Below are 27,229 nucleotides of genomic sequence, written 5' to 3'. Positions count from 1 at the left end.
AGGTGTGCTTCTGAGTGGCAGGAGTACCAGACATCAAGGCAGAAGGTTATTGAAGTGATGAATGATGCTGAGAAAAAACTATCTGAATTCTCAGTAGCTAAAGCTGCTTCTTCTCATGAAGCAGAAGAGAAATTGCTAGCACATAAGGTAAGGTCCTGATAATTGCATGAAATCCTTCTCTTTTAAGCAAGAATGAATGTATAATATGTAGATCCCTACCTGTGGTGGCATGAATTTGAGTTTTTATATCTTTATCTGTAGCACTTAACTGTGTCATAATGCACCAAGACATGTTTAGTGCTGTGCAAAACACACATTTGATTTGTGGAGCGATGGAGACAGATATCTTCAATCACTTTTCAGCTTATTGTCTGTCTGTGCCTATGACTGTAGAGAAGTGCAGAGTCAGGAGGTTCCTAAAAGCTGTGGGTCTCCAAGCCCCAAAATTACATATCCTTCAAGCAACTCAGATCAATAGAAACATCCATCTACTTTTGATCATGGAACAGTTTTACTAGTACAGGAAGACTTGGAGCTTAATATTAACTCTTGTTTAGTCTAAAAGCAAGAAATATAGCTTAAAAAAACCTTCCTGGTTTTTAGGGTACTAGTCAGCTGCTTTAATATAGACAGTCAGTGACACTTCAGACATGCTGCCAGCTGTCTTGTGATATCAAGAATCTCCCCTAAGAGTAATGTCATGTCTGCCCATGATCCTTGAGTATTTAAAATGTTGTTAAAGATAAACAGGACATAAATATACATAACCTGACATAAACATACATAAACACCTGAATTGCTTCTTTCATTTTTAGACTGTTTACAAGCCAGTCATAGCTGTAAGAAGGACCCTGAGTGCTTATTTTCATCCCTTTTGAGGGACTATCAAGCAAGAGAAAAGCTGATTACACCAGATTTCTTCTGCTTCCAGAAGCTTGGATTTTGGACCAAGCAGCTGTAGCTAATGACTGCCTATGAGAAATAAATACAATACCTCCTCCTCATCTGCAGTGGATGGGGGTGGTTCACCTACCTACATGTTGAATACTAATGAGTAGTCTTGTGGAAAAGGAAAACAGTGCTTATTTTTGCTTTTTCAGACTCTCGTGTCCGTAGTGAATTCTTTCCATGAGAAGATCACAGCCCTAGAAGAAAAGGCTTTGCAGCTGGAAAAAATCAGCAATGATGCCAGTAAGGCATCTATAAGTAGATCCATGACAACAGTTTGGCAACGCTGGACACGGCTCCGGAATGTAGCCCAGGAACAAGAGAAAATTTTAGAAGATGCACTGCAAGAATGGAAGGGTTTTAATGATAAGGTAAATTCTAGTCTTGGTAAATCTTCCCTTGAGGAAAAATAGATTTTCCCTCATTATGTTGCCTTATTAATCATCTTGCGGTAAAGAAAACTGATAGCAGAAATTACTGATTTTTTTCCCTCAGATCAGAAAAACACAGCTGTGAAAGATCCAGGTTTAGAATCGTTGCCTCCAAAGTTTGGACTGTTCTTCTCTATGCATACATGTATAGTAACAGTAGATTTCTGGTGATTCTTTAGATTCTTTTCCTGTTACTTTTCCTCAGATGTTCTCAGTTATGTTAACCTCTTTTTTTTTCTTTCTTCTCTCTTCTTCTCTTTCTTCTCTCTTTTTTCTCTCTTTCTTCTCTCTTTCTTTTTTCTTCTTTTTTCTTTTTCCTGAAGAACATGTAGTTGCTCCTTTTAAGTGCAAGCAGTGATAATAGTGCCTGTCACTACTCATTGATCATATGTCTTTTTTTCCCCCTTCTATCCTACCTGACTCTTTTTATCTGTCATTGTCCATTATTTATGCCCAGATAGCAGGTTCTCTAGGAATGAGGATAATAATTTTGTTAAATGCATGACTTGTGCCAAATACGGGTGTGCCCCAGGGTAGAGCTGTAGTTCCTATGGCAATAAATATAATAAATGATAAAGATTATAAGAAGACACCCATAACTGGACAAAAAAATCCCTTAGCAAGTCGTAATCCCCTGTGAAGAGCAAAGGATTTGGCACAGTAAAGCACAAGCCCTGTACCACAACAGTTTTATAGAATCTAAATGTACAGCACTGGGTCTAGCACCTTTCGGTGTCACTGGTACTTGCTTCTTTTGTAATTTTATTATTAACAAGACTGCATCTCTTTCCACAGATTCAGAAAGCCACCATAGCTATAGATCAGCTACAAGGTCGCTTACCAGAAAGCTCAGTGGAAAAGGCATCCAAGACAGAGCTCCTGGAACTCCTGGATTACCACGGCAGTTTCCTGCTGGAGGTGGACCACCAGCTATCATCTTTGGGTCTGCTCAAACAGCATGCTGTTAGCATGCTTCAGGATGTGGAAGTAAAGACTCCATCTCAGAAGGAACTACCAGTTATGCAAGAAATCAAAGCAATGCAAGATCGATGCCACAAGTAAGGAAATATTTTGAAAGGTTCACCAGAAAAATGGTACCTAGCAGTTCATTATTAAGAGCTTATGTATCATTTTTGTATCATTAACAATTAACATGCCTAAATAAATATTAGCTATTATTTTTAAATAAGCATCAGTTTTAATTTAAAATGAATTAATTTTGAAACACCTTTTTTTGTGATTATTTTTTATTTCCATCAGAAAGAGTATGCTTTTTAGAATATGTATTTCTTGTCTTGCATAATAATATTACATACAAGCTGCATAAACTGCATTAAAGTTACAACTAATTTTAAACACTTCCAGTGCTTCTCACACTAACATGATCATGATAAATGATCATTTATCTTTTTGTACCCTCTTTTTATTAGTTTATCACTTTGTTTCCCTTGTTTGAAGCACTTAGGTGCCAAAAGTAGGTCCTGTATGACATTTACAGGGGAATGTAGAGCATATGCAAACAAAACATAACTTTCCACCTCAATGCTATGCAAGTGTTTATCTAAATCTAAAACATTTTCCTGTCATGTAGAAAACAGGAAGTTTTATGTTAAGACACATATCAACCTCATCACTACACTAAGATACCATTAAGTGGATCTCCATGGTGGGAAGACAAAGAGAAATGAAAAATTACAAAACTGTAAACCCTGCATCAAGCCTGTGCAAATTTTACTTTGTGTATGTATAAATAATTATAGTAGAACAGCAATCTCTGTAGAAAATGTCTAGATATAAGTACTTTCACAATCCCATTTTTCATTTACTTAAAATTGGTTTCTAAGATATAGATATCTCCTGCTCATGAAAATAAGGCATGATTCACCTGTGCAAGGTTATGTAAACATAAATGAAGTATGGGAATATCAAAGATCCCTGTTACATGTATAAGAGTTACAAGTAGTCCAATAGAACTCTCACAGGTGTCATTTTTTACAGGAGATACAAGTTCCTGAGGAAAGTGCAAAAATTCTGTCTTAGTGGAAGTGTGGAAATAGGCCATGTTCAGATGCTTGATCTTTAATTTATCCTAAGTGTTCTGCCAATGCAAATCCCATCAATAGGAGTGGAATTTATCTCATGTTATTTTACATTCTAGATATCAATATCAGAGCAGGTTAAGTCTCGCTCTCTAATTAGTGTAGAGAAATAAACAAGTGTAAAATACAGTTTTTCTGACCTATTTTAGAAGTTTCTTTTGGAATGGCAATGAATAATCCTCATTCATGCCTTGCAATTGCCTTTTTCCTCTACTGACAATCAGGGCAGTCTGTGGTGATGAGCTCAGATATAGGGATCTCTATTGTATACATTTGCATTTTTTCAAATTAATTACATGTTTGAAGTCCAAACACATAAAACCAAAGAATGGACATGAAAAAAATAATTTATTTTTCTGGATGTGGTGCTCTTAATCATTATCTTTATTGTTTAGTATTTTTTGACAAAGCAGTGTTTCTAGACATTGCTTAAATCTTCACAAATAGTTATTGCTTCTTTCTGAAGTATGCAACAGAAAGTTAAAAAAGGCATGAAGATGGTGAAACAGGAGCTGAAGGAGCGTGAAGAGGTTGAAGCAGAGATTAATATTGTGAAGTCCTGGATCCAGGAAACAAAAGAATATTTATTAAGTCCTGATGCGGAAGTGGATATTCAACTTCAGGAGCTGCAGGTATACCAAATTTGTCAACTTCTAAATCATAATATTTATCTTCATTTTAATCTGCTAGTGAATGTTAATAGTTTCAAGATCACCACAAATTCAAATTAGACAATATTCATGAGTTTTTTTAGTAACCCACTAGACAAATTCATAAAGCATGAAGTAGAATATGGACTGTGATATTTTATTTTAAAGATACTTAAGATGTATTCTCATTGTTCTTAACAATACTGTTTCTTCTGTCATTAGTCGCTCTTTGGTGAAGTTGCTACACATCGCCAGGCTGTTGAAAAACTGGCTGAACAACAACAGAATAAATACTTGGGGCTTTATACCATTTTGCCTTCTGAACTCTCTCTTCATTTAGCAGAAGTTGGACTGGCCCTTGTAACTGTACAAGACCAGGTAAAGTGCAGTAGATGAGTGTGTAACAGATCTATGGCCCTTCTTCAGGCTTTATAACTTTATAACAGCAGGTATCCTGCTGTTGCCAAACTGGCAACACAGAATAGTTTTAGGACCTTCATTCTTTGAATTAAAGTTAAATGAAAGTTAATTTCCTTTAAGGAGGAGTGATTTCTGATTATTAAATTTACTTCTTACTGTTGACAGATTCAAACCAAAGAAAGAGAAACCCAGCAAATCAAAACACTGAATCAAGAGTTTGATCAGAAAATCCAGGGGATAGCAAATGAACTAAATACCATTCTTTCCAAACTGAAAAAGAAAACAAATGATATAGCACAAGCTAAACTTGAGCAAAAGGTAAGACAAAGCTTTCTTTATGTGGTTGTGCCATAAATTTTTCTGAACTGGGACACTCACTTCATCACCCAAGTGTTGTTTGTGAAGACTTGCAGGCCACATTTTTTTTAATTACTTCAACAGAAGAATTATAGAGAAATTGTGGTTATGTGATGAGATTTTTAAACTATGTTTTTTGCAAACTGACCCACACAGGTAATAATATTTGGAGGAAGCAGCTGAGTGTTAAAGTCAGATGGACAAAGACATGGTTCCTTTAAGTATTGAGTATGACTCCAATCTGGGAAAGCCTGAGGAACCTTCAAACTGCTCCTTGTTTTCGTCTGTACTGAAAATATCATTATTTATGATAAATAAATCAATAGAATTTTACTTGTAGCTCATCTCACATCATTTGGTTCAACAATGCAGTAAAGTATTACTCATGCAAATAAGGGTAGTGCAAAGGATTGTTGGTTCTTTTTGAAGGTTTTCTTAGTCTTAGGTATGTGCCAGACTCAGAAAAAATCATCTGTACAGAAGTGTAGTGGACAAATTAGGATTATCATATGAGAGTAAGGGATTCTGGGGTGAGGAGAGATGGAAAAGGGGTTGGCTGAGGATTTGGGTGGTTTTTTGTTGGTTTGTTATTTTAACTAGGAAAATATAAACTTGACTGAATTACTGTCTGAAATTGCACAAAGCATACAAAATAGGAGAAGATTTTGCATGACTGGTATGTCATAAATTACCTGTTTATTTTCCTGAGATGCTCAAGATATTCCAATATACTGTTTGCTTTGCAGGAAGCGTCACTGAACTGTATCCCTGGTATATCTCCTTTATTTCAGTAAGAAGGCAGAAGGGCACTGAAATCTGCTTTCTTATGTTGCATAAATGAAAACTCTGTCACTGGAGATGTAGTAATGTTCAAAGTGCTTTTATGCCAGCATTTAGCTGATATTCTTGACACTGGGTTGGCTTTGGTTATAGCAGTAAATATTTTCATATTAACATTGAAACAGATTGTGAAAAAATAAAATAAAAATCTGTTTCAAATCCATGTGAATCAAGTCAAACGGATCCTTCCTTCACAAACATATAAATTCTGCATAATATCTGTAGTAAATATGTTTATTTATGCTTGCTGTAATATGTATGTCTTTGTATTTAGATGAGTGGTTTAACATCTGTCTTTGTGTCTACATGTAGACAGTTATGTCTCCAAGTTCATGGAATAATATTGATTTATCATAACAATTGATCATAACTTGCACTCTGAGGTGTGTCTGCCAGGACAGCCCTAACCTGAAGAGCTTGAAGTAACTTCTTGAAGCACCTGTAGCAGTGTTCTGAATTATTGCAGTTTAAATTTGTAGAAATAATTGGAGAGAGGCTAGGGTGCTTGTCTAAGCAGTAGGCAAGAGGCAGTGGGTAGAAACTGGTGCATAGGAAGTTCCAGCTGAACATGAGGAAGAAGTTCTTTACTGTGTGGGTGACAGAGCACTGGAACAGGCTGTCCAGAGAGGGCGTGGGGTCTCCCTCACTGGAGTTATGCAAGAACCATCTGGACACAATCCTGTGCCATGTGCCCTAAGGTGACCCTGCTTGAGCAGGGAATCTGGACCAGATGACCCACTGTGGTCCCTTTCAGCCTAACCTGTTCCATGATTCCATGTGACTTATTTTATTTACTTTAGAAAAACAATTAATTTTTAGCACCTTGGATATAAAAAAAAACAAATTCAAAAATAATCAGTAACATCTTCTCAAGAAACTGTAGCCCAAGAATATGCTATAAATCTATGAGAAACCTGAAAATCTTTTTAGGCTTCCTTCTCAAAATATTTATGACTATGATAAGAAAAATTGATTTTAAACTGTGTTTCTGTTGAAACAGTCTAGCACAGTCAGATTGCTCCTGCATCAAGATCATGCTATGAAAATGCAAGTTTCAAATTACAATTACATTTTTCATAATCCATTAATGAGTAACTACACTTTTATGAGTTTATAAACTTATATTTTAACACAGCAATAAAACAAACCTCTTTTCCAATAAATAAAAATCCTTGTTGTGGCACTCTGTGCTGACAATTCATTTCAGAAACAAAAGGTGCCTGAGAACAGTTAATGTCACACTGAAGTGACTCAGTCTTTGGCTACAGCAGGGAAAACGGTTATCCATTCCAGCCAGGAAGCCAGAGGAGAAAGAGTAATGGCACATACTTAAGAGATGATCAAACATCCTGCTGTTCTGCTTTCCTGCTTAAAAATGGAAAAAACTATGGAGACTTTGGACAGGGTATAAAAGTTGCAAGTTGGACTAGAAATAATCAACCAAAAAGCTAATGCTTCCTGGATCGCTGATTTTATTGTTTTTCTGTCTAGATCCTTGGTGACGAGTTGGACAGCTGCAATATAAAGCTGTTGGAATTAGATGCATCAGTCCAGGACTTTGCAGAGCAGAACGTACCCCTGGCTAAGCAGCTAGCTAACAGGATAGGGAAACTCTCTGCACTGCACCAGCAGACCATACGGCAGGCTGAGTACAGAGCAGCCAAGCTCAGTCAGGTATGATCTTAAATCCTTTCTGCTGTTTCCTTTCAGAACCAGAAGGAGCATGCAAAAATCTCATCTATTTTCCTGGAGTTATGCCAGACAGGGCATTCCTTGGCACATCTGCCTATTATTAGTCAGAGCTTGCATCACAATCCAAAGAGACACAGGTCAAATATGAGGGTGAAATAATTCTCAGATGGTACTTTAACACCCTCTTGCATGTATCACCTACTGTTTGGTTCCTTTGGTGCCCTAAAAAGATTGTAGATCTCACAAACAGTAGCTTGCCTGGAAGTAGTACCTCACTGTGCTTCTCAGGGTCTCCGTTTTGTCACTATTGCCTGTATTTGCAGCATTAAAAACAAAAGTTTAAAAAAATGTATTTTGCCCTAGTCCCAATCCACAGAGGGTGACTATAAAGTGCATTCAATAAAAAAGCCTATATACAATGGCCCTGATAATGCACAATATTTATACAATATTTTGGTGTTCATAAAGATGCATGCCCTGCAGATAGAAGTCTCTGAAATTCTTTCTCCTGTTTTTTCCTTAATTGTTCTTATCCCCAACAAACTCTAGCTAAAAGCAAATAAATGGATTTTCTATGGTTCTGTCATTAATACCCTGATAAATTATGAGATCTTTCTACACACATGAAGTTGCTTCTGTAAGAAAACTTCAAAATATTCTTTTCAGCTTCCTCTGAAAAATTGTTTCTAAGAAGAGGTAGAAAATTATTATCAAACTAAGAACTCAGTAAAAAGTACTTGGTAAACAGATTTAGGATATTTTTGTTCAGCATCAAAAAATCCACTTATTATAAAAAAGTGATAGGTATTGAAAACTGCTTATACAAATACAGTTTGGTCAGATTTGATCCATCCTTTATAAGGAGGAAATTCAAGAACACAAATGAAACTATTCCTGCTGAAAAGAAAATTGGAGCTTATGACTACTTTGCTAAATAGAAAGTGGATTAATCAGAAAGCAGAACTTTAGTCCTATATTTTGAAATTGTGCAGCATTTCATTCTTTTGGAAATATGGCAGACTAAGTGGACAAAACAGTCTAGTTAAAAAAAAAAATAAAAAAGGTGATTAAGAGGATGTAATGGAAAGAGAGATTTCAAAATAAACAGAGCCACAAACTGAAAGAGGAGGTATTTTGGAACTTATATGTGAGGCTGAAATATGCACAGGGAGTGTACCCTCTAGGGATATATTTGAGCATCAATGGACTTTCCTAGTGTGACCTAAGCTCTTTTAGTGCCTTTTTTTTTCCCCAAAACAGATAACCTTACTACTGGAAACAGACTTATTTTAACTGCATAAATACATAAGAAACTAACTTTTATATAATACAAGAAGGAAAAGTTGTTAAAATGGTCCCGAGGTTAAAACAATGAAGGAAATAAAATCAGTTTTTTCATCCTCCAAGTACTGTACAAAATTACATCTTAGGCTTAAGCAAATTTTTCTTTTATCCAGGCTGCTTCACACTTGGAAGAATACAATGAGATGCTGGAGTTCATATTGAAATGGATTGAAAAAGCAAATATCCTAGTACATGGTAGTATAACATGGAATTCTTCCTCTCAGCTTCGTGATCAGTTTAAAGCCTACCAGGTGATTATTTGAGCTATGAAATTTAAAAGGCAGTATATATATAAAAAGTTATTTTCAAAGCAAAGTAGAGTTCTATTTCCTCTTAAAGTACTAGATTTCTTTGACTTTTTATCCAAGCCTTGAAAATTATTAATTTGTTTTGGACAATTGTTTTGAAAACTGAAATACAGATATGTTGCAGAATAAAAATGTGATTCAAAGCTGATCTCCATGTTACTAAAGTAGTTTGGTTTCAAAGAGGCTTTTGGCTGAATAGTGTGTCTGCACACTGTGATTCTGTCACACCAAGCACCTTATTGCAGCTCATACTCTAAAGATTTAATTAATCAAACACAATTTTCAGTTTGGGGTTTTTTTCTTTCTCCATTATGTTAAACTGGAATAGCCTTTGTTCTCATCTAATGAGTTTTATACCAAATATTCTCAAACTGATGCCTAATGGAAGAGTTTCTTCCAATCTCTTCCTGAGCATTTCACATCAGAGTAATTTGGTGTCCCTGTAATTGTGCAACTTATTCTCTGTGTGTCTGTGTGTGGAATGTGTGTGTGAGATCAGTGGGATGTTTTGATGAAGTTCAAGCTTGCCTGGTGTTACACGACCATGCAAAAGAAATCAAAGCATCATAAGATAATGTGTCACTAATACCAAAATAAACATAAATTACGGTTTCTATATATGCATTACTTAATTGTCAGCTACATTCTTCTATGTTAGTGCAGTGTAGTATGTCAGACTTAGTATTCTGAATAGGAGTTTCCAGGCAATTTATTCTGAGGAAAGCTGGAGACAGAATTTCTGGTTTGGTTTTGCTATGGCTTTTTCTCTGCTTCAAAATCTGATGATACAGGCTTAACCAATGCCATCCCACATAGTTCTTAGGCACTGATTTTTTTTAGGCAGCATTAATGGCTCCTGCCCTGCTGTAAAACACCCAAGTGCTTTCTGTAACTATCTATTAGGACACATCTTCTCCATAGATTGCATATATTATATTTTTAGACACAAGTCTGTATAGCAAAACACTAAAATTAATGTCTTGGTAAGTACAGCTCCTGAAGCTTTATGACTTAATTTTTTGTTTCCCAGTCTCTATAAGCTGAAGCACTTCAGCAGACCTTCAGAACTAAGCATATTGCCTAAGCCTTACAGGAAGTCAGTGGAACTTCATCAAAGGCTCACAAATGTGTACAGATTGAAAAGTTTGCAGAAAAATATGCTTAAAAGATATGTGTTGTTGAGTCTCAAACCTGATGTTCAATTTGCTTGTATCTCGATCTAGAGCATTCTTGATGAGTCTGGAGAGATTCACAGTGATCTTGAGGCCATGAGCGAGAGGATTGATTACCTGGCAAGTGTGTACTCAACTGAAGGCATGTCACAGCAAGTGCTGGAACTGGGACGACGGACAGAGGAATTGCAGCAAGTTATCAAAGTGCAGCTACCAAACCTCCAAGATGCTGCCAAGGTAAATGAAAGCAGTTTTTTCTAATGCTAGCTGGCATCTAGGGTGATGTATGCATCATACTACTGAGATTATTAGCAGTGAGGAAAATCTGTGGTTTACACAGGGCATGACTGTGTTGACTAAAGTCAGGTATCTTGTGCTGTTTGAGATGCTGCCTTCACATGCTGACTCACATGGGCAAAAGATTTCTGCAGGTCCTGTTATAAATGCCCTTTCTGTGTGGATATATTTGGGATAATGGTGTGTCTCAAATAGCACTGAGCACCTATGTTTAGATACTTGAAAAGTGTATTTTGGTAAGTTGACACCTTCTACTATTTCCTTTATTCTTCTCTTAAATTATATCTAAATGCTGTTATTTATTAATTTAGATCAATACTGGACCAGACCAGAATTCCATAGTGTAAGGCCTACCTCCACAAAGGAATGCAATGAAAAGAATGAACATCTTTTTCAGTTTTATAAAGTAAATGCTGGATTTGAGATTGAAGTACTTAAAATAAAAACTCTGCCTTTGCAATCCCTTCTTCTAGACTGTCATGTAACTGGTATTTTTATCTAATATTTTAAACATTTAAAATTAACTGTCAAAACTATGAATTGTTTTTTGCACTGTATGTAAGGGGGATGTACCTGCAAAATCCAGACACGTATATTTATAGTGATTTCTGGTTTTCCTCTTATTCATCCCTGAATCAAATCCATGCAGGATATGAAGAAATTTGAAATTGAGCTGAGAGCCCTACAGGGTGCTTTGGAGCAAGCCCAAGCCACGCTGACGTCTCCAGAGCTTGGGCATTTGAGCTTGAAAGAGCAGCTTTCTCACAGACAGGTAAAAGACCAGGACCTCAAAGTCAACATTTGAGTAGTGTGATGTCACACAAAGGATAATGAGTGTTGATGAGACTGATTTTTGTGTTTCTTAGGTGGGTCACTGTTTCAGAGTGTAGTCCCAAATTGCTGCCAAGGAAATAAGGGATGGAGGGAATAAGGGAATCATTCCCTCAGAGGGAGCAGTTGAAGTATAATTCTTTATTAGCACGTTCTTAGGTCAATGCAGTTCTGAGAAGTGTGCATCCAATCCATTTAATCCCTATGAATAATTGTAATAAAGCCCAATTGTTATATAGTGCTTATGGTCAAGAGGTTCTTAAAGTACTTCAAAAGGGAGTCTGATTGTGATCATTGTTTTACAGATAGAGATGCAGTGATATAGTTGCTAGCTTCTCCAATAGGAATCTGGAGCGCTGGGAGACAATTCAGGTTTCCTTAAGTGCTGTTACATTCTTGTATGCTTAGTTGAATTACCTCCGTAAGATATTGTGGCCTTCTCTACTGCATTTGATCTGCTTTGGAGGCTTGTCAGTTTGTTAGTTTTGGTCTCAGCCTTTTAACAGGAAAAATAAGGCAAGTTACAGCTTTCTGAGTTTCTCAAGACGTGTTTCCTTCTGCAAGCTAATAACTTTCTCAGACTGCCAGTGAAAACTGGATGTAAGCAGGTTCACTGTAGGATTAAAATCTGCATAAAAACATATGGAAGAAAGGTAAATTTGCACAGCTTTTTCTTTTCATTAAAATAGGCAGTCTTTATCCTGGGGCCTTGTGAACAGATTTCAGAATGCGGCCTTGAAGAGTGTAAGTGAAACACATAACCCACCTTAAGAATAAAGGGACTGGGTTTTATGTGCATTCTTTGTCCTGGCTCTGGCAGATCTCACAATACGACTTTCTTTTGTACAGAAAGGGACTATGGCCCCTGTCCACCTGTTTCACCAGACCAGAGAGGGGATGTTGGAAAGCGCCTGGCTGGCTCACAGCCCCCCAGGGTGCTTCTGGGGGCTGATTGAACAATAAAGACACCCTTTGCCAGCAGTGTGGAGTCTGACAGAAGAGAGGCCCCACTTGTGCTGCCTGAGGAATAGGTCATTATACCGAAACTCTGGTTAGATTGTCCACCATATGTCAGGAAACTGCAGAAATAAAAAACCACAATCCTCTCATCAGTATGCACTTCAGACCCACTATCATTCTGCATGTGCTATAGGGAAAGAGAGATAACCAAATTCTTTATCCCTGTTTGCCTCATTGTCCAGCTGATTTATATCTATTGAATCTAAAATCTTTTTCTAGTGTGCTAAGGCCCATTTTATCAACTTGGCTTTTACTTTTTTTTTTTGTTTGTTTGTTTTTGTTTTGCTTTTTTTTGTATCTGTACATACACTAAACTCCTCAATGTAGATAAAAAGAATGGTGATCAAATCTATTCTCCAACCATTACATTTAGACCCTTTTCATGCATATGAACAGACAACTTGAATGGACATCTTGTATGGAATGGGCACTACTAACAGAGGCATACAGCTTGTAATTATTCAAAGAAGAAGGTTTCTGTGTAGCTCTGTTCCTTTCTGTTTGATTGCCTTTTGAATTTTAAGCAACATTTTCAGCCATGGCTTGTATTTTCAAATTTAGGTTGTGAATACAATGGGATACACGTGCTGTTTTGGAAATGTGCTTCTATGTCCCAGCGGGGAGTTCCACTCAGATTTTAACACTGAGATATGTGTATATGTAAATTATTCTTGTGCTGCTTCAATTTGTGGAGTTCGTAATTCTGTTTTCTCAAATCTGTTAATAGAAGTACTTTTTTACTTGGATACTTAGAATAGGTAGTACTATACTTTTTCATTAATTATTTTTATATCTAGTTTATGGGCTTTTTACTTAAATAATCTTTAAAAGAATTCTCATTTCACAATGAGCAACTCCAGAGAAAGTGTTTCTAATTATATTCAATTTAGAAAATAGAAAATAAAATTTATCTTTTATTGCTAAACGTACCATTATTTTTCTTTGGCTGCATGAAGTGCTCTGGGAGTTCTGAAAAATCGGTTTATTGTGGCACTGACTTTGTTTCTAGCATCTGTTGTCTGAAATGGAGTCACTGAAGCCAAAAGTTCAGGCAGTCCAAGAGTGCCAGAGTGCCCTGAGGATTCCTGAGGAGGTGGTGACCAGCCTGCCCATGTGCCACAGTGCCCTGCGGCTCCAGGAGGAGGCCAGCCGCCTGCAGCACACGGCCATTCAGCAGTGCAACATCATGCAGGCAAGTGCAGCTCCATCCCATCAACCACTCAGAGGAACTTGAACAGCGACATAAAAAGTTGTGATGAAAGCATAGAATTTCATATCTCTTTGTTCTATAGTACCATTAGGAATTTCCCCACTGAGTCTCAGTTATTCCTGACTTTAATATTCATGACCATATTAATTGTTGATATACTCATCAGACTCTCACCTCAGTTCTCTCCCTGACACTGCTATAATTTCTGTAATGCTGTTAGGATTAACTAGACAAACAGCTAATGTACAATTCTATGCAAGTTAATTTTATAAGATATATGATAAATTAATAGAATTAATATAACATAACATCAGCTGCTTCTGAAGATTGCATAAAAACTACCGAGTTAATTAACTTTCTGGTATAAAAATAATTCTTTTTATCCTCTTTATTTATAGTTTTTATATATTTGTTTTCTGATTTTGGAATCATTCAATGTCTATTAAATTTGTATTTTCAAGTTTTGCTAAATATGAGCAAGCTAGATTTTGAGTGTTTGGACTTCTAATTAAACACGTAAAAGGTGTTTTCAAAGAAGAGAATAAGCTTTTCTTCTCTGCTATTTAATGATAGGAATATACATAGCATATTCCATAGGCTAGGGTGCAACTACAAAGTTTCAAGCTGGATAACAGAAGAGAGTTTTTATGATGAAGGATAATTAATGATGCTTAAACACAAGTTACAATGTCACACTGAAAATTTAAAAAATGGGTTAGACAACCTGTTCATGCATCTATGATAGAAAGAACTGATACTATATTGGTAGGATAATTATCTGAATCAATCTTCATAGTCCTCTCCCAGTTGTATTTTCTGTAATATCTAAGCTTTTCTTACAGTCACAAATGAACACCTGAAGTGAAAAAGCAGGTGAAAATGCTTTATAATAAAACCATGAGACTAAGCAAGGCTATCTTCTTGTGGGTCTGTTTGGTTCAGGTACTTGTTGGAATCAGAAGTTACAGCACCTTACATCAGAAATCTAAAATGTCGTGTTCTGTGGACTGTGGGTTTGGGAAATATTTAAATAAGTGAAACTATTCAGATAATTGCAATTCACAATATTTATGAATAGACATTTTCCTGACTATATTCCTGCTTTGTTTATCAAGATGTGAGTGCCAGATACATCAGGAGGGAGATCTGTCATGCTTAGACTAAGTGAAAACTAATTTTCATGTAGACACTCTTTTTTTTCCCTTCTCTAGGAAGCAGTGGTTCAGTATGAGCAATATGAGCAAGAAATGAAACATTTGCAGCAGATGATAGAGAGTGCCCATCGTGAGATCCAAGACAAGCCAATAGCAACCAGCAACATCCAGGAGCTCCAGGTCCAGATTTCACGAAATGAGGTATGGAACCCAAAATGCATCAAAACATTTGGCTCAGTGACAGCTCACTGACCCAGACAACTTTGCATAAGCAATAGGCATAAGATGTCTGAGTTGCTTTTCAGATTTCCTCAAGGTTGAGCAGATAGACTTAATCCCAGAGAGGGAACTCCTACTGTTGGTACAATGTGGACAGTTCATTAATTTATTCAGTTAGATATCTCCTAACCTTCAGAGGACATTATGATAAACAAAAGCATTGCATAATTAAGGGGTAGTTAACCTTAGAACCTGATTGAGGAGTGTCCCAGAAGCCAAAGTTCATCAGTTGGTCAGTTAATCACAGCTAGTTCGGTGATCCATATGTAAGTCTGTATATCCTAAAGAATTTGTACATATATGCATGTATATCCTGAAGTACTTGCTCATTTTCATCCCAGTCACATTCTTAAAGAATACCAAGAGACTTGAATCAAAGGAAACCCACAACAGATTTAGAGGAGAACACTGCACCATTCACTCTAAAGGTTTCTTTTAAAGTTTTTGTTGGGAAGATTTTTCTGCTCTGGAGTTGAGAGTCCTGCCCACAAACTCATGGATTATCAGCCCTTGAATAAATCACGATAGTCTCTGTGCAGCTTTCTTGCTGTGCTGGCTTGAGAGCTCCTCCTGAGCCCCTTTCACCATCACCTGCCTGTCGTGTAATTCCTAGGATAAAAAATGAACCACTGAGCTGTGTGTATCACTTTCGGCACCAGATGGCACCATTTCTTTACCTTTGAATTAAAGCTCTTCCCTCTGGTGTGTGATACAACCTAATGTTACATGTGTTGCTCATTTTTTATGCAGTTGTTACGACTGTTATTTAGTATAAATTCAAGAGCCGTTTGCATATACAAACACTTTCGGTTTTATAAGTATTGAATTGATAATGCTACTTTCTCTATTCAAATATTCTGGAACAGCAAATGCAAAAGAGTGGCCAGCATTTGAGGGTAATGTTGCTGGAGGAAAGAATAATGCTGTACGGAGGAAAGAATTAAAAATGGGGTAGCTTGAAGTTTCATGTACATTTGAGCAATGGTCCTAAACATCTGCAGGAGGACAGCAGCTTTATGATAATGCACGTTGGGATCAGCCAGAACAGACAGACTTCATACATGCAAGCTTTCCACACTTAGGGGTAAGGGGATTTGAAAGACTGAGATAAGCATATTTTGGCTCATGTTTTCTCTGCTAAATATCTGTGGAAAAGCATAACATGAAGTGACTATTCTGAACCATATATTATTAGGCTACTTCAAAAGTCAAGTCCATCAAGATGTTTGTTAGGTGTGTTATTAATTTAAGAAAATATCAATTATCACATTCCCTGTTAAAAACTATGTAAAAGAACTTAAGGGGACATTTTTAGTAGCTATATTTAGAAATAAAATGAAGGAGGAAAGTAGAAGGAAATTACAACTTGATTTTTGGGAAGCTTGTATTAATATGCATGTATGTAAGTAGGTACCATGTCTACTGACCTGTGTTTCTTTAGCATTTCAGATAAGAATGTGGGCAAGCATCTCCATACTTAAGAATTATTTTAATGGAAAATACAATACCTCATGGGACATTGCTTCTATGAGATGCTTTATTATTTCTAATTTTCTTTTGCAATCACATTTTTGTTTGCTTGTTTTGCTTTCCTTGTTTTCATTTGAAAGAGGCATTTTAGATACTCAGTGCATTGGACATTAATAGCAAAAATGTCATTGCACTTAGTAAGGTGATGGAATAGAGTATACTGAATGACAATAATATTCTACTGAGGCTCAGATACATCATTCATTGAGCATTTGTGAATGACTGGAATTTGCCGAAGAGCAGATAACTATTCAAGCTGTTAGACACTAAATTTATGGCTTGATTTGATTGCAGCTTGGGTTTTGACTATTCTGCTTGATGTTTTATTATTAAGACTTTTCTTAGTCTCTAAGGAAAGCTTTGGAGCACCAAGAGAGGTCCTTTTGTTGCTAACATGACAGATGGCGACAAGGTGCCATTGAAACTCAAGGAGCGAAGCGTCATCCTCAGTCTTTGAGCTATTTTAATTCCTAACTTGATATTTCTTGCAATGAGTGTTCTGCACTGTAATTTTTAGGATTTTTTTTTTCTGAAAATGTCATACAACCAAAAAAATCTTCTCATTTATCGGCCTGAAGCAGTAGTCTTACTTACTTTGAAAAAGATATTGTAATAGTATATTATTATGCCTACTAGATCTTGCAGCTCCTATTTCTATTCTTCCTTGAACACTTGTGGGTTTTGAAGAAGTAAAAGCAGATATGAAAATGAAAAATATATTATCGAACAAATAATCACTGATTTATCAGGAAAGCTCACAGAAATGTTTTCACTTCTTAGATCAAAACTCGTTACTGAGCATCTAGGGAGAGAGGAACAATAATTTCAGCAGAAATATGAAACGCTTCCACTATTTTTTATTTGAAGTATATTAATTGAAAGCTTTGAAACTGGACACTGAACAGGGCAACAGTATAGTGTAGGAGTGAAGACAAGACACTTATGAATAGTCATAAGGCTATTCATTTTCATCTCTTGTCTAAAAATCTTGAGCTTACTATGGTGTTTGGCCGCATAAATAGACCATTTCCTAAGCATAAAACCCACAATAGTTTAACTTATAGTCTTCTTTATGCTAGTTTTCCTATCTCTTTCTAAAGAAAGGTTAGTCCTGTGCTGCTCAACTTTTAACTCAGTTGAGTTACACAAAACCAAAGTGAGATTAAAATACAGCTTATCCAAACAGTGACAAAAAGCCATCCAGTCTGCATTTAATCTTATTATGTGACTGAATATTCCTGTCACATTTGAGCCTGTTAGACCCTGTGGGTTAACTCATTGTTTGGACAATTCATTCTTTCTGGTGAGAGCTGAATGGGGCATGTTTTTTGCAGTTGTGGCCACTACATGACCTCATTTCCCGGGCATGCACGACGCGGGGGAGCTTCATCTTCCTCAGCTAAATGGGAGTGGAGATCGGGGGCGGGGGGAAATAGGGCAGGAAGAGGGAGAGACGCTTCCCTTTGCTGCAGCGTGCAGCTTACAGACGTGGGCTCAGGTTCAGGCAGGATGCGAACGTGAGCCGTCCGTCGGTCTGTCGGTCAGTCAGTCAGTCAGTCGGTCCTTCGGTCGGTCGGTCGGTCGGTCGCCCGCCGCCTGCGCTCTGCGGTGCGGCGCGCTCGGAGCCCTTGGCGGCCGCCGCCGCCGCTCGGCAGCCGCCGCTGTGCGGTTTGTCAGCGCGGCCGGAGGAGCCCGGCTGGGTCTCTCCGCCGGCGACATCCTGCTCGTCAGCACAGCGGCAGCGCTGCCGTGGTATTGGCTGAGCGAGGAGGGGACAGCTGCGCTTCGCCGCGGAAGCTGAAATGCTGCCGGTCCTGTGGCCTTCCCCGGCTGCATCAGCATTAGGGGGAAAAAAATGTTTCCTCAGGAGCTGGCTCAGAAGATCAAAGGATACCAGGAGCAAATTGCTTCTTTGAATTCCAAGTGCAAGATGCTGACAATGAAAGCAAAACATGCCACCATGCTGCTGACAGTGACAGAAGTGGAGGGGCTGTCCGAGGGAATGGAGGAGCTGGATTCAGACCTGCTGCCAGCACACCCCACTCATCCCTCGGTGGTTATGGTAAGCAATGCTTTGGTCGCTGTCCTCATTATCTGAGCTGCTTCCTCTTGCATCATTACAACACCCCTATACAGCAAATTGCCGCAGCTCACATCTTTTAGCTTTTGAAATGGCTGTAATGTGGCAAACCAAACAAGTTGCAGCTTCCCTTTACTGTATTTTGCTTTATATGGGTTCTCAGGACTTGTTGATAAAGGCTGAAGTTGTTTAACAGACAAATATGTGAAATTTCTGAGCAATAATATATGCAAATACTGCGTTTTTTATTTTGTAGCTGTCAGCATGCAAGAACAAATGCTAAGAAATTGATGAGTTGCAGGAATAAAACCAGAATAAATATTATTTCATTAGATGATGCAGTGTATAGGCTTTTCACACATTAAAATGTTGATGTCATAATTGATAGTACACTGCTATATTCTCAGATGAATGTACTGGAAATGAAAGCTGTTTAAGTACTGCCATAGGCCTAATGTTTGACTTACTTTGCTTTTGTTTGTTTCTAACTGGGTCTCATTGCAAGCATTCTATATAGCTCATGCTACTGGGATTTTTGTCTGAGTGTCAGACTTCAGGATTTATCCCTCTGTAGCAACACTGGGGAAGGAAGAAAGTTACGTTTGAACTGGGTTGTGTGTATTTTATATTTCAAGTCTGTTCCTTGTTCTAACCAGACCTGGATACTGAGACAAATAGTTTAGTATTCTGTAGCTCTCCATAATTGTTCTGTATGCAGCAGAGATTGTATTAAAAGGTGTTTAGGCAAACCTGAATTTGTTATTACTGAGTTGCTAGCTCTATATTGTGCTTTAAAATCCATTAGGGTACAGGAGAGCACTTTCATACTGAAGTATGACAAGTAAATGAGACTATTTATTCAACAGATTTCTAAACTGGTAAATGTAGGAGCATGAAGCATGACTAATTAATGTCATGGTAATTCTGGCCATGTGTTGTTTTGATATCAGTCTAAGTCAAGCCTCAGCTGAGGTAACTGATTTTCTTCCTGTGCTCTGGGGTTGCTTTTCCTGTGGCAGATGACTGCTGGTCGCTGTCACACTCTGCTCTCCCCTGTCACTGAGGAGTCTGGGGAGGAGGGAACCAACAGTGAGATTTCTTCTCCACCTGCCTGTCGCTCTCCCTCACCTGTGGCTAATACAGATGCTTCTGTTAACCAGGTACCTCTCTCTTGGCATTCATTCAGCTTTTATCTCAGACATACACGGTTCCATTCCACAGGTGGTTTATTTAATCCTCTGAAATAATGTTTAGCTATAGCTCCAAGGAACTGAAGCTTAACCTCTTACAAACGGGACCTTCAGGTTCTGGTTCAGGTATTGACTTCTGAGTTGAAATTGTATTAACCCAGTGTTACAGCTTCTCATTCTTTTTTAAAATAAATTTAAAGCAACAATTGCAATGTCACCAAGTGTTTTCTACTTAAAATTTTTATTTTGTCAGTAGTACTCAATGGAATCTTGCATCCTGAGAAAAAATGCCTTTTTGTACTCCCCATAATGAAACATTGTATTATGTCCATATCCATCTATCTTACTGTACTGTTTCCATTGTGGCACTGAAATCACAGCCTGGTATCTTCTACTTAATATAACTTCATTTATTAACTTTCATGTGGGGTTTTTTCACATTCATCCCAACGCTGTTCATTTCTATGGGAGTCTGTTTTAAGTGCCAGTGAGGCAGATCAGTGAAATAATAGACATTAGATTTTAAATCAAAACTGAGGGCTCTTGCACTTCTAATAGGAGCAAGTGTATGTCAGTATTGATTAAAATGTAAACATTTAGCCAGCACATTGAGCATCGTGCACAAAAAGTCACACAGAAAATTTTATGCTTTTGAAGTTTAGAAATGAGCCTTAGAAGCCATCACCAACTCACTGAATTTATCATGTTCTGGATTTTGTGGTTGATTGGTTGGTCTTGCATTTGTGACTGCTTCCAAAATTGACTACTGCAGATTTGAAGGTTAGAATGTGTTGTGCTGCACTGCTGAGTAGACTTAGGCAAGTTTGAGCAAAATGCTCATTGATTCCTTCTGCTAATTTCAGAAATCCATATGGTGCTATAGAAGTTGCTAAATATAAGACATAAGAAAGAATACTAATGTAAGATAGTAAGAGTGGTGGCAAAATCATCAATGGCATACTAAAGAAAGTTGTATAATGCATAAGAAGGACTTTTCTAGTTTTCCATCATTTTAGATAATCAAAAAGTTCCCTGTGAAGTTTACTTGCAGTAGAAAGGCATCTATATATTTCAACTTAGAATTCTTATGACACCATTAATTAATGAAGGACTTAAAGGACCAAAAGCAGCTTGCTTCCTAATCAAAACAGCCGATGTCAGTTCCTTACTTTTTCCTGAAAATGTAAAACAAGTCAAACAACTCCAGTCACTCAGACAATAAGGAAAACACAGTGAACATGCTGTTGCACCATTAGCTGACACCAAAATACAAGTTTTATCATAAGTGATTTACTAGGGCAAAATTGAACAAAAATACTGTATCTTTCATTTAGCAGACGATTTTTGAGAGAGACAGAGTTGATGCTGTTACAACAATCTTAAAAATTTTGAGCTGAAGTTTTCTTCAGTGTGGTTAATGTTGAAACAAACCACATGCATTAAACAGCAAGCGGAAGAAGATTCCAAAATGCAGTGGTTTATTTACAAAATTCTTAATTTCATACTCAGATGAGATTAAGACTAAAGAAGCTATGAAACTGCCAGTGCTGGTCATGATGAATGCCTAGGGATACTTCAGGGAAGAAAGATGATTAAGAAAAAATATCCTAGATATAAGTGAACTAAGAGATCAAATATAAGTTTATAAGCATTTTGTATTTTTACAGCAAATATGCAAAATTATTGGGAAATATTTTGTTTTAAAATGTAACCAGAGTTAAGAACTAATTTCTCACAGGAAGATCACCCGCAAACTACCAGAAAAAATGTGAACAGGAACTCTAGAAAGTGAAGAATAACATGAGTTTAGTCTTGGGAAAAAATATAAAACTCTTCTGAAGAGGCAATTGGGGAAGGAAAGGTTATGAAAAAGACTGCTTTAATTTCATCCTAACTCTCTACAGTGTTTCATCAGTTTCCTAGCATCTCTTACTGGTGAAACATAGCTAGTCTGAATTCAGACATCTATACACTTTATTTGCATTTCTAACAAGTAATGAAAGTATCAAACAAGTGCCATCTGCTAATTAGTGAAATAATGAGGTTATGTATTGAAATAGATTAAAACAAGACGAGAAATACAAGAGAGTGACAATTCTAGCACTATCATAAGTTTAAAAATGTTTTTTTCTGAAACTCCTCTAAAAACAACAGGGTGGGGGAAAATAATAAATGTGTTAATGTTGGAAACACTGAGGAATTTCACTATATATATAATAGTATGTTAGCAGTCCTGAAATGCAGTTAATTTTGATGTTTAGCAAAATCAGACACTTCATCTGTGCCACAGTATTGAATGAGAATCCTTTGGGGCTAGATCTCCTTGCACTTACCCAAAGATGTAATTAAACTTGACACACTTTTAAAATCTTGGTTTCCTGATACATAGTGCAGAGCAGTTGAACTGGAAAAGCTGAGGTGTTGGCACGATGCCCTGTAGGCCACAGCTGATCCTGTGATTCTAGTCTTATGCTCTGGATCACTGTTAAATGCTTTTCTATCTCCTTGTACACAGCCTACTTAAGGATTCTTTCCCTTATGAATACTCATCTAGGGTGCACCAGCCCTTGTTACCTATCTTACAAAATCTAAACACACCCTTTTGCCTCTGCACCTCACAACAAAGCTTGATTACTGTTCATTGCCTGCTTTTCATAAGAACAGTCGTGGGATATTATGACCTTTATAGGGGCAACAAAATCTTATACTTGCATGAACATCTGGATTCCTGCTGTCATCATGTGAAAGCTCTGACAAAGAGAAGCTGCCATGTTGTATGCTCCAGAAAACAGTTGAAAGGATGGGGAAAGGGATTGCTTTTCCCTCTCTGTAAAAGCAAAGCATTTATTCTGAAAACTGTATTAAGAGGTCACAGAAGCTTTGAATTTGAGAGGGGACTAACAAAGGGCTGGAGAGTAGCTGCAGGCAAGGCAAAACAAGAAGTTGCCTCCAATGGTGCAATTTTTCACCATTACTTGGAAACATCACTTGTGGTCGGTGAGAAATTCTGAAATTGCAGTCCTGAATGCTGTACTAAGCTGTTACCTATTCCAATTTCATCATTAAATTTTTCAAGTTTCCCAATTTCTGTCTTTGAAGAAGTACCTCATTGGACACTTTAGGACAGATTTATGGGAGTGATCTGGTTTCTGTGCTCTTCCAGAGCCTGTCTGGTTTTGTTCACATATGGTATTAGATTACATATTTGCATTCTGTTCCTAATTAGGATGCTTCTTATTCTTTGAGCTCCAGTGCCTCAGAATTAGTCTTGTTTAGTACCTGACTTTTATACATCTATACAGAATCACAGAGTGGTTGAGGGGATCTCCAGAGATCATCTGTCCCAACACCCTTCGTCAAGCTGGACCATGTACAGCAGGTTGTCCACAACTATATTCAGGTTCATTTTGAGTGTCTCTAAGTATGGAGACCCTGCAACTTCCCTGGGCAACCTGTCCCAGTGCTCAGTCATCCTAACAGAAAAAAAAAGCATTTCCTGGTATTCAGAGAGAATCTCCTGTGCTTCAGTTTGTGCCCATTGCCTCTGTTCCTGTCAGTGGGCACCACTGAGAAGAGCCTGGTTCTGTCTGCTTTGCACCCTCCCTTGAGGCAGCATTTTTCACCTCCCAAATGTAACAATTTGGTGCTGCCGTACATGGCTTCAGTTTTAAATAATCCTTGTCATCAAGTCTGCTTTTCTGACCTAAGTATAGATACTGTACTTGTTTCCTTAATTCTGCATTTTCTGTAGATGTTTTCAGTTGTCATCTCCAACAGTTGAAGAAATCTCCATACACTAAGTATAGAACTTCTGGTGAGAAATAATTCTACTCCGAATTTTCATTGGTGGTTTGAACATTTGCCCATTTCCTCAGCACTTTTGGTCCCTTTTCTCAATATCTTTTATAAGTTCGTTGAGGCTCCCTGTTTGTTTGAAAGCTTACAATAAGCTAATGCTTCATACTCTTTCTTGCCTCATTTACCAGTCTTTCAGCATATACCTTTTAGGTTCCTCTGCTGCTCTCTCTGTGATAGTGTTCATTAGGGTGGTATTTGCCACCTACAGTACCATAACCCAGTGTCTTTTCTGATGGGATTTCCCCCATGTGTAGTTGTAATGATGCTGGAACAACACTCCCATTTATAGCACTTCCCCTCCCAGCCTTTCCGTGACTGTCCACAGTTGCCTTCTGCACGTCCTAGCTAATATGATCATGAAAAAAATGTGTCCAAAATCCTCCCCATAGTGAAGGCCCAAAACATGCTCAGTCTGCTAGTATTAAATACTAGTTTAGTGTGTTATTAAGAGGTGTCCTGGTGGTTTTGGCTTTGTGGGCTTTATTTTAATGGACATATGCAGTGGGACAGCATGGGGGGGCATAGTATGCAGTATCTTTCTTTTTGAAAGTGCAATAATGTACTTCGTACTTGTAGGACATTGCTTATTACCAAGCCTTATCTGCTGAACAGTTGCAGACAGAAGCTGCTAAAATTCAGCCCAGCACCTCAGCCACCCAGGAGTTCTACGAACCAGGCTTAGAATCATCTGCTAGTGCCAAATTGGATGATTTGCAGCGTTCTTGGGAAACACTGAAAAATGTGGTAAGTTTGCATCTGGAGACTTAAAAATAGTTGGCTAGCTTGTAAGGAATAAAATTCAAATAACTGGCTCAGCTAATATTCTGCTCTGCAGTTTTTGGTTTTCAGAGGGTAACTTGAATTGTTAGTTGTAGTATATTATTTTTATTCTTTGTTTGAAAGGCTATAGAAGATGGACCTCCATTAATAAAAAATAAGATTCATTAAAGCTGATAGTTGGCTTCAGAAATTATTGGCTATGACAGGCTGTATTCCATAATCTAGTAGGGATATCCAGTCATGTAGGCAAAGAAGGCTCAAGAATCTAGTTTCTCCAAATACTGAATCAACACATTTCTGTATAGTTTTGCAGCATAATCATTCAGTGACGTATGAGAATGGTCAGAGTCTTGATCACATGCTAAGAATTTTAATTCCTTTTCGAGGCACAGGATAAGAACTATGTGTCTGGCAAATACTGCACATCCATAGATGAGTGCATGAAATTTAAAATAATGCGTGACAATGTGCATAGGTTTTCCCTGCTTTATTAATGTCAATTTTTTTTAAGTGGCAGAACCTAGAATTTTACTGATGAAATTTAAGTAAATTAATACTTTTAATATGGATGTTTTGTTTTGTAATTTATACTCTTGAATACTTGTTGCTAGTTTTTTGCTTTAGTCTCTTAAGCCTGGGGACATATGAAGCAGACTAAATAGCAGATCCTGTTAGAGGTCAGAATTTATATCTTCCATTCTTCAGATCAGTGAAAAGCAGCGCACACTCTATGAAGCTCTTGAGCGTCAACAGAAGTATCAGGACACACTCCAGTCTATATCCACGAAAATGGAGACCACTGAAATCAAGCTAAGTGAGAGTTTGGAACCAGCCAAAAGCCCAGAGAGCCAGATGGCTGAACATCAGGTAAAATCTTATATATGAGGAGGAGAGGGAGAGTGCACATTGCCTGCATATCTTTTATTCTGTTTTTGAGAGAGTAACCTCTAAAAAATCCTATAGCTGGATACCTCAAACATATGCATTTGTTGCATGAACCTTCTCTGCTAACTGTATGTCTTGCCTTTCTGGGCTTCTTGCTGTCCTAAGGATGGTGTGATTAGGATTCTTTAAATAAGGAGCGTTTTTGAAATAAATAGAATAGATCATAAGAGTTTGTCCAGTTGAAATTTTCAGCAAAAGCTTTTGTCCAAGATTGTTTCCAATGACAGCTATACCTACTGTTCTTCAGCATCATTGCTGAAGAATATTTGTAATATTACAAATTTACTAAGATCATAACTAATACTGATGCATTGTATATTGATCAAAATAAATTTTTCACCTTGTTAAACAAAACAAACCAAAAGCACACAAAAATGACCTCCCAAGGAGTCTCAAGAAGTAATGATCTGAATAATAAGAGAATACTTTATTAAGTAACACATCTGACATATGTCTAAGTTGTAATCACCTAAGTCTTCTATCTGATAGCTTGAATCTATCTGGTGTGGCCAGTGAGTGTGTTTATGAGAGAAAATAGGGGCATGTTTTAGCTTCCAGCCTAAAACTTTCTAAGTGGACAAGGAACATCCAGCAATAGATGTAAATATTCAGAAATTTATTCCATGGTACTATCCTTTTATAGGTATCTTGAAAACTAGTTCATAGGATAAGAATAAGAGTAGGAACTTATTTTGCACCATGGAATAAGTCTCTGAATATGTACATCTATTGCTGGATGTTTCTTGTCCACTTAGAAAGTTTTAGGCTGGAAGCTAAAACATGCTCCTGTTTTTCTCTCACAAACACATACTCTCATACTTGTTCATTATTTTTACTGTGAATACTAGAGTGCCCTACAGATAATTTACTGGAGGAATAATTTTCCAATTTCCAAAATAATTCCTTGTGATACATTGAAATTCAAGATATGTAATTAAATCCATATTTAAGTAACCACATATATCATCCTAACTTAATCCTCTAAAAGCAGGACTCAGTCCTTATGGAATACTATCTCTGCCATACTGGTAGTGATACTCTGCTCTACTCTGTTCCTGGTGCTCTGCCAGGATAGTTGTCTTGAATTTTATATTTAGTCTGTGTCTCCTGAAATACTTCCTTCTTTCTGGTAAATGAAGCAAATTCATTCTCTGCTCTCATTTCTAAATAGGCTTTGATGGATGAGATTTTAATGTTGCAAGAAGAAATCAGTGAGCTTCAGACATCATTGGCCCAGGAGCTTGTCTCAGAACCACTGGATGCAGAAGGTGCTGATCAAATGGCATTGCAGTCCACCCTCACGGTCTTGGCAGAACGAATGGCCACAATTCGAATGAAGGCATCAGGAAAACGACAGCTATTAGAGGTATAAGAAAAAACATTGCCAATATTCTTAGTCACCATAAAAAAAAAAAGTAATTTTCCGTTCTGCTTATATCTCACAATTCCTTTCAGTAATAAATTACCATTCTTTTTTTAGTGAGCCCCTCATCTTAATGCTAAGGGATAAGCAGCTAGAAAGAAATTGGAACATATTATATATCTTCCATGTTTCTTCTGGCTATATATTGCCATATGGAGATACATATATCTATATCTGTAGCTGTATCTATATGTGTGTGTTTAAATGAAATGCAGGTATTAAAAGTCACACTGTCTACAGTAAACTTTTGAGGAGTCACTTCTCCAAGCTGTGAGACAGGAGAAGAGGGAAAGCTTAAAACAAGAAGCAGCTCCTTATCCAAATCTTTGCATCGTTGTCTACACTCATCTTTCCAGTGATTTGCATGCAAA

The 27,229-nt window shown here is 37.4% G+C and overlaps 1 protein-coding gene across 1 annotated transcript in view; it reads left to right on the top strand.

Annotated features, from left to right (window-relative positions):
* SYNE1 (spectrin repeat containing nuclear envelope protein 1) overlaps positions 1 to 27,229 on the top strand; it is a 296,656-nt gene that overhangs the window by 180,770 nt on the left and 88,657 nt on the right. Inside the window, 17 exon segments of the mRNA XM_058833865.1 lie at positions 3 to 147; positions 1,101 to 1,319; positions 2,175 to 2,437; positions 3,945 to 4,110; positions 4,351 to 4,506; positions 4,714 to 4,866; positions 7,237 to 7,419; positions 8,895 to 9,032; positions 10,313 to 10,498; positions 11,208 to 11,330; positions 13,419 to 13,601; positions 14,831 to 14,974; positions 18,450 to 18,644; positions 19,682 to 19,822; positions 24,287 to 24,454; positions 25,196 to 25,357; positions 26,607 to 26,801. Coding sequence (XP_058689848.1) covers positions 3 to 147; positions 1,101 to 1,319; positions 2,175 to 2,437; positions 3,945 to 4,110; positions 4,351 to 4,506; positions 4,714 to 4,866; positions 7,237 to 7,419; positions 8,895 to 9,032; positions 10,313 to 10,498; positions 11,208 to 11,330; positions 13,419 to 13,601; positions 14,831 to 14,974; positions 18,450 to 18,644; positions 19,682 to 19,822; positions 24,287 to 24,454; positions 25,196 to 25,357; positions 26,607 to 26,801 — 2,920 coding nt within the window.

This window comes from Poecile atricapillus, chromosome 3 (assembly GCF_030490865.1).
Source record: "Poecile atricapillus isolate bPoeAtr1 chromosome 3, bPoeAtr1.hap1, whole genome shotgun sequence".
NCBI classification, from domain to species: Eukaryota; Metazoa; Chordata; class Aves; order Passeriformes; family Paridae; genus Poecile; species Poecile atricapillus.
The sequence above is the reverse complement of the archived record's forward strand: the minus strand, read 5'-3'. Positions and strand labels throughout refer to the sequence as shown.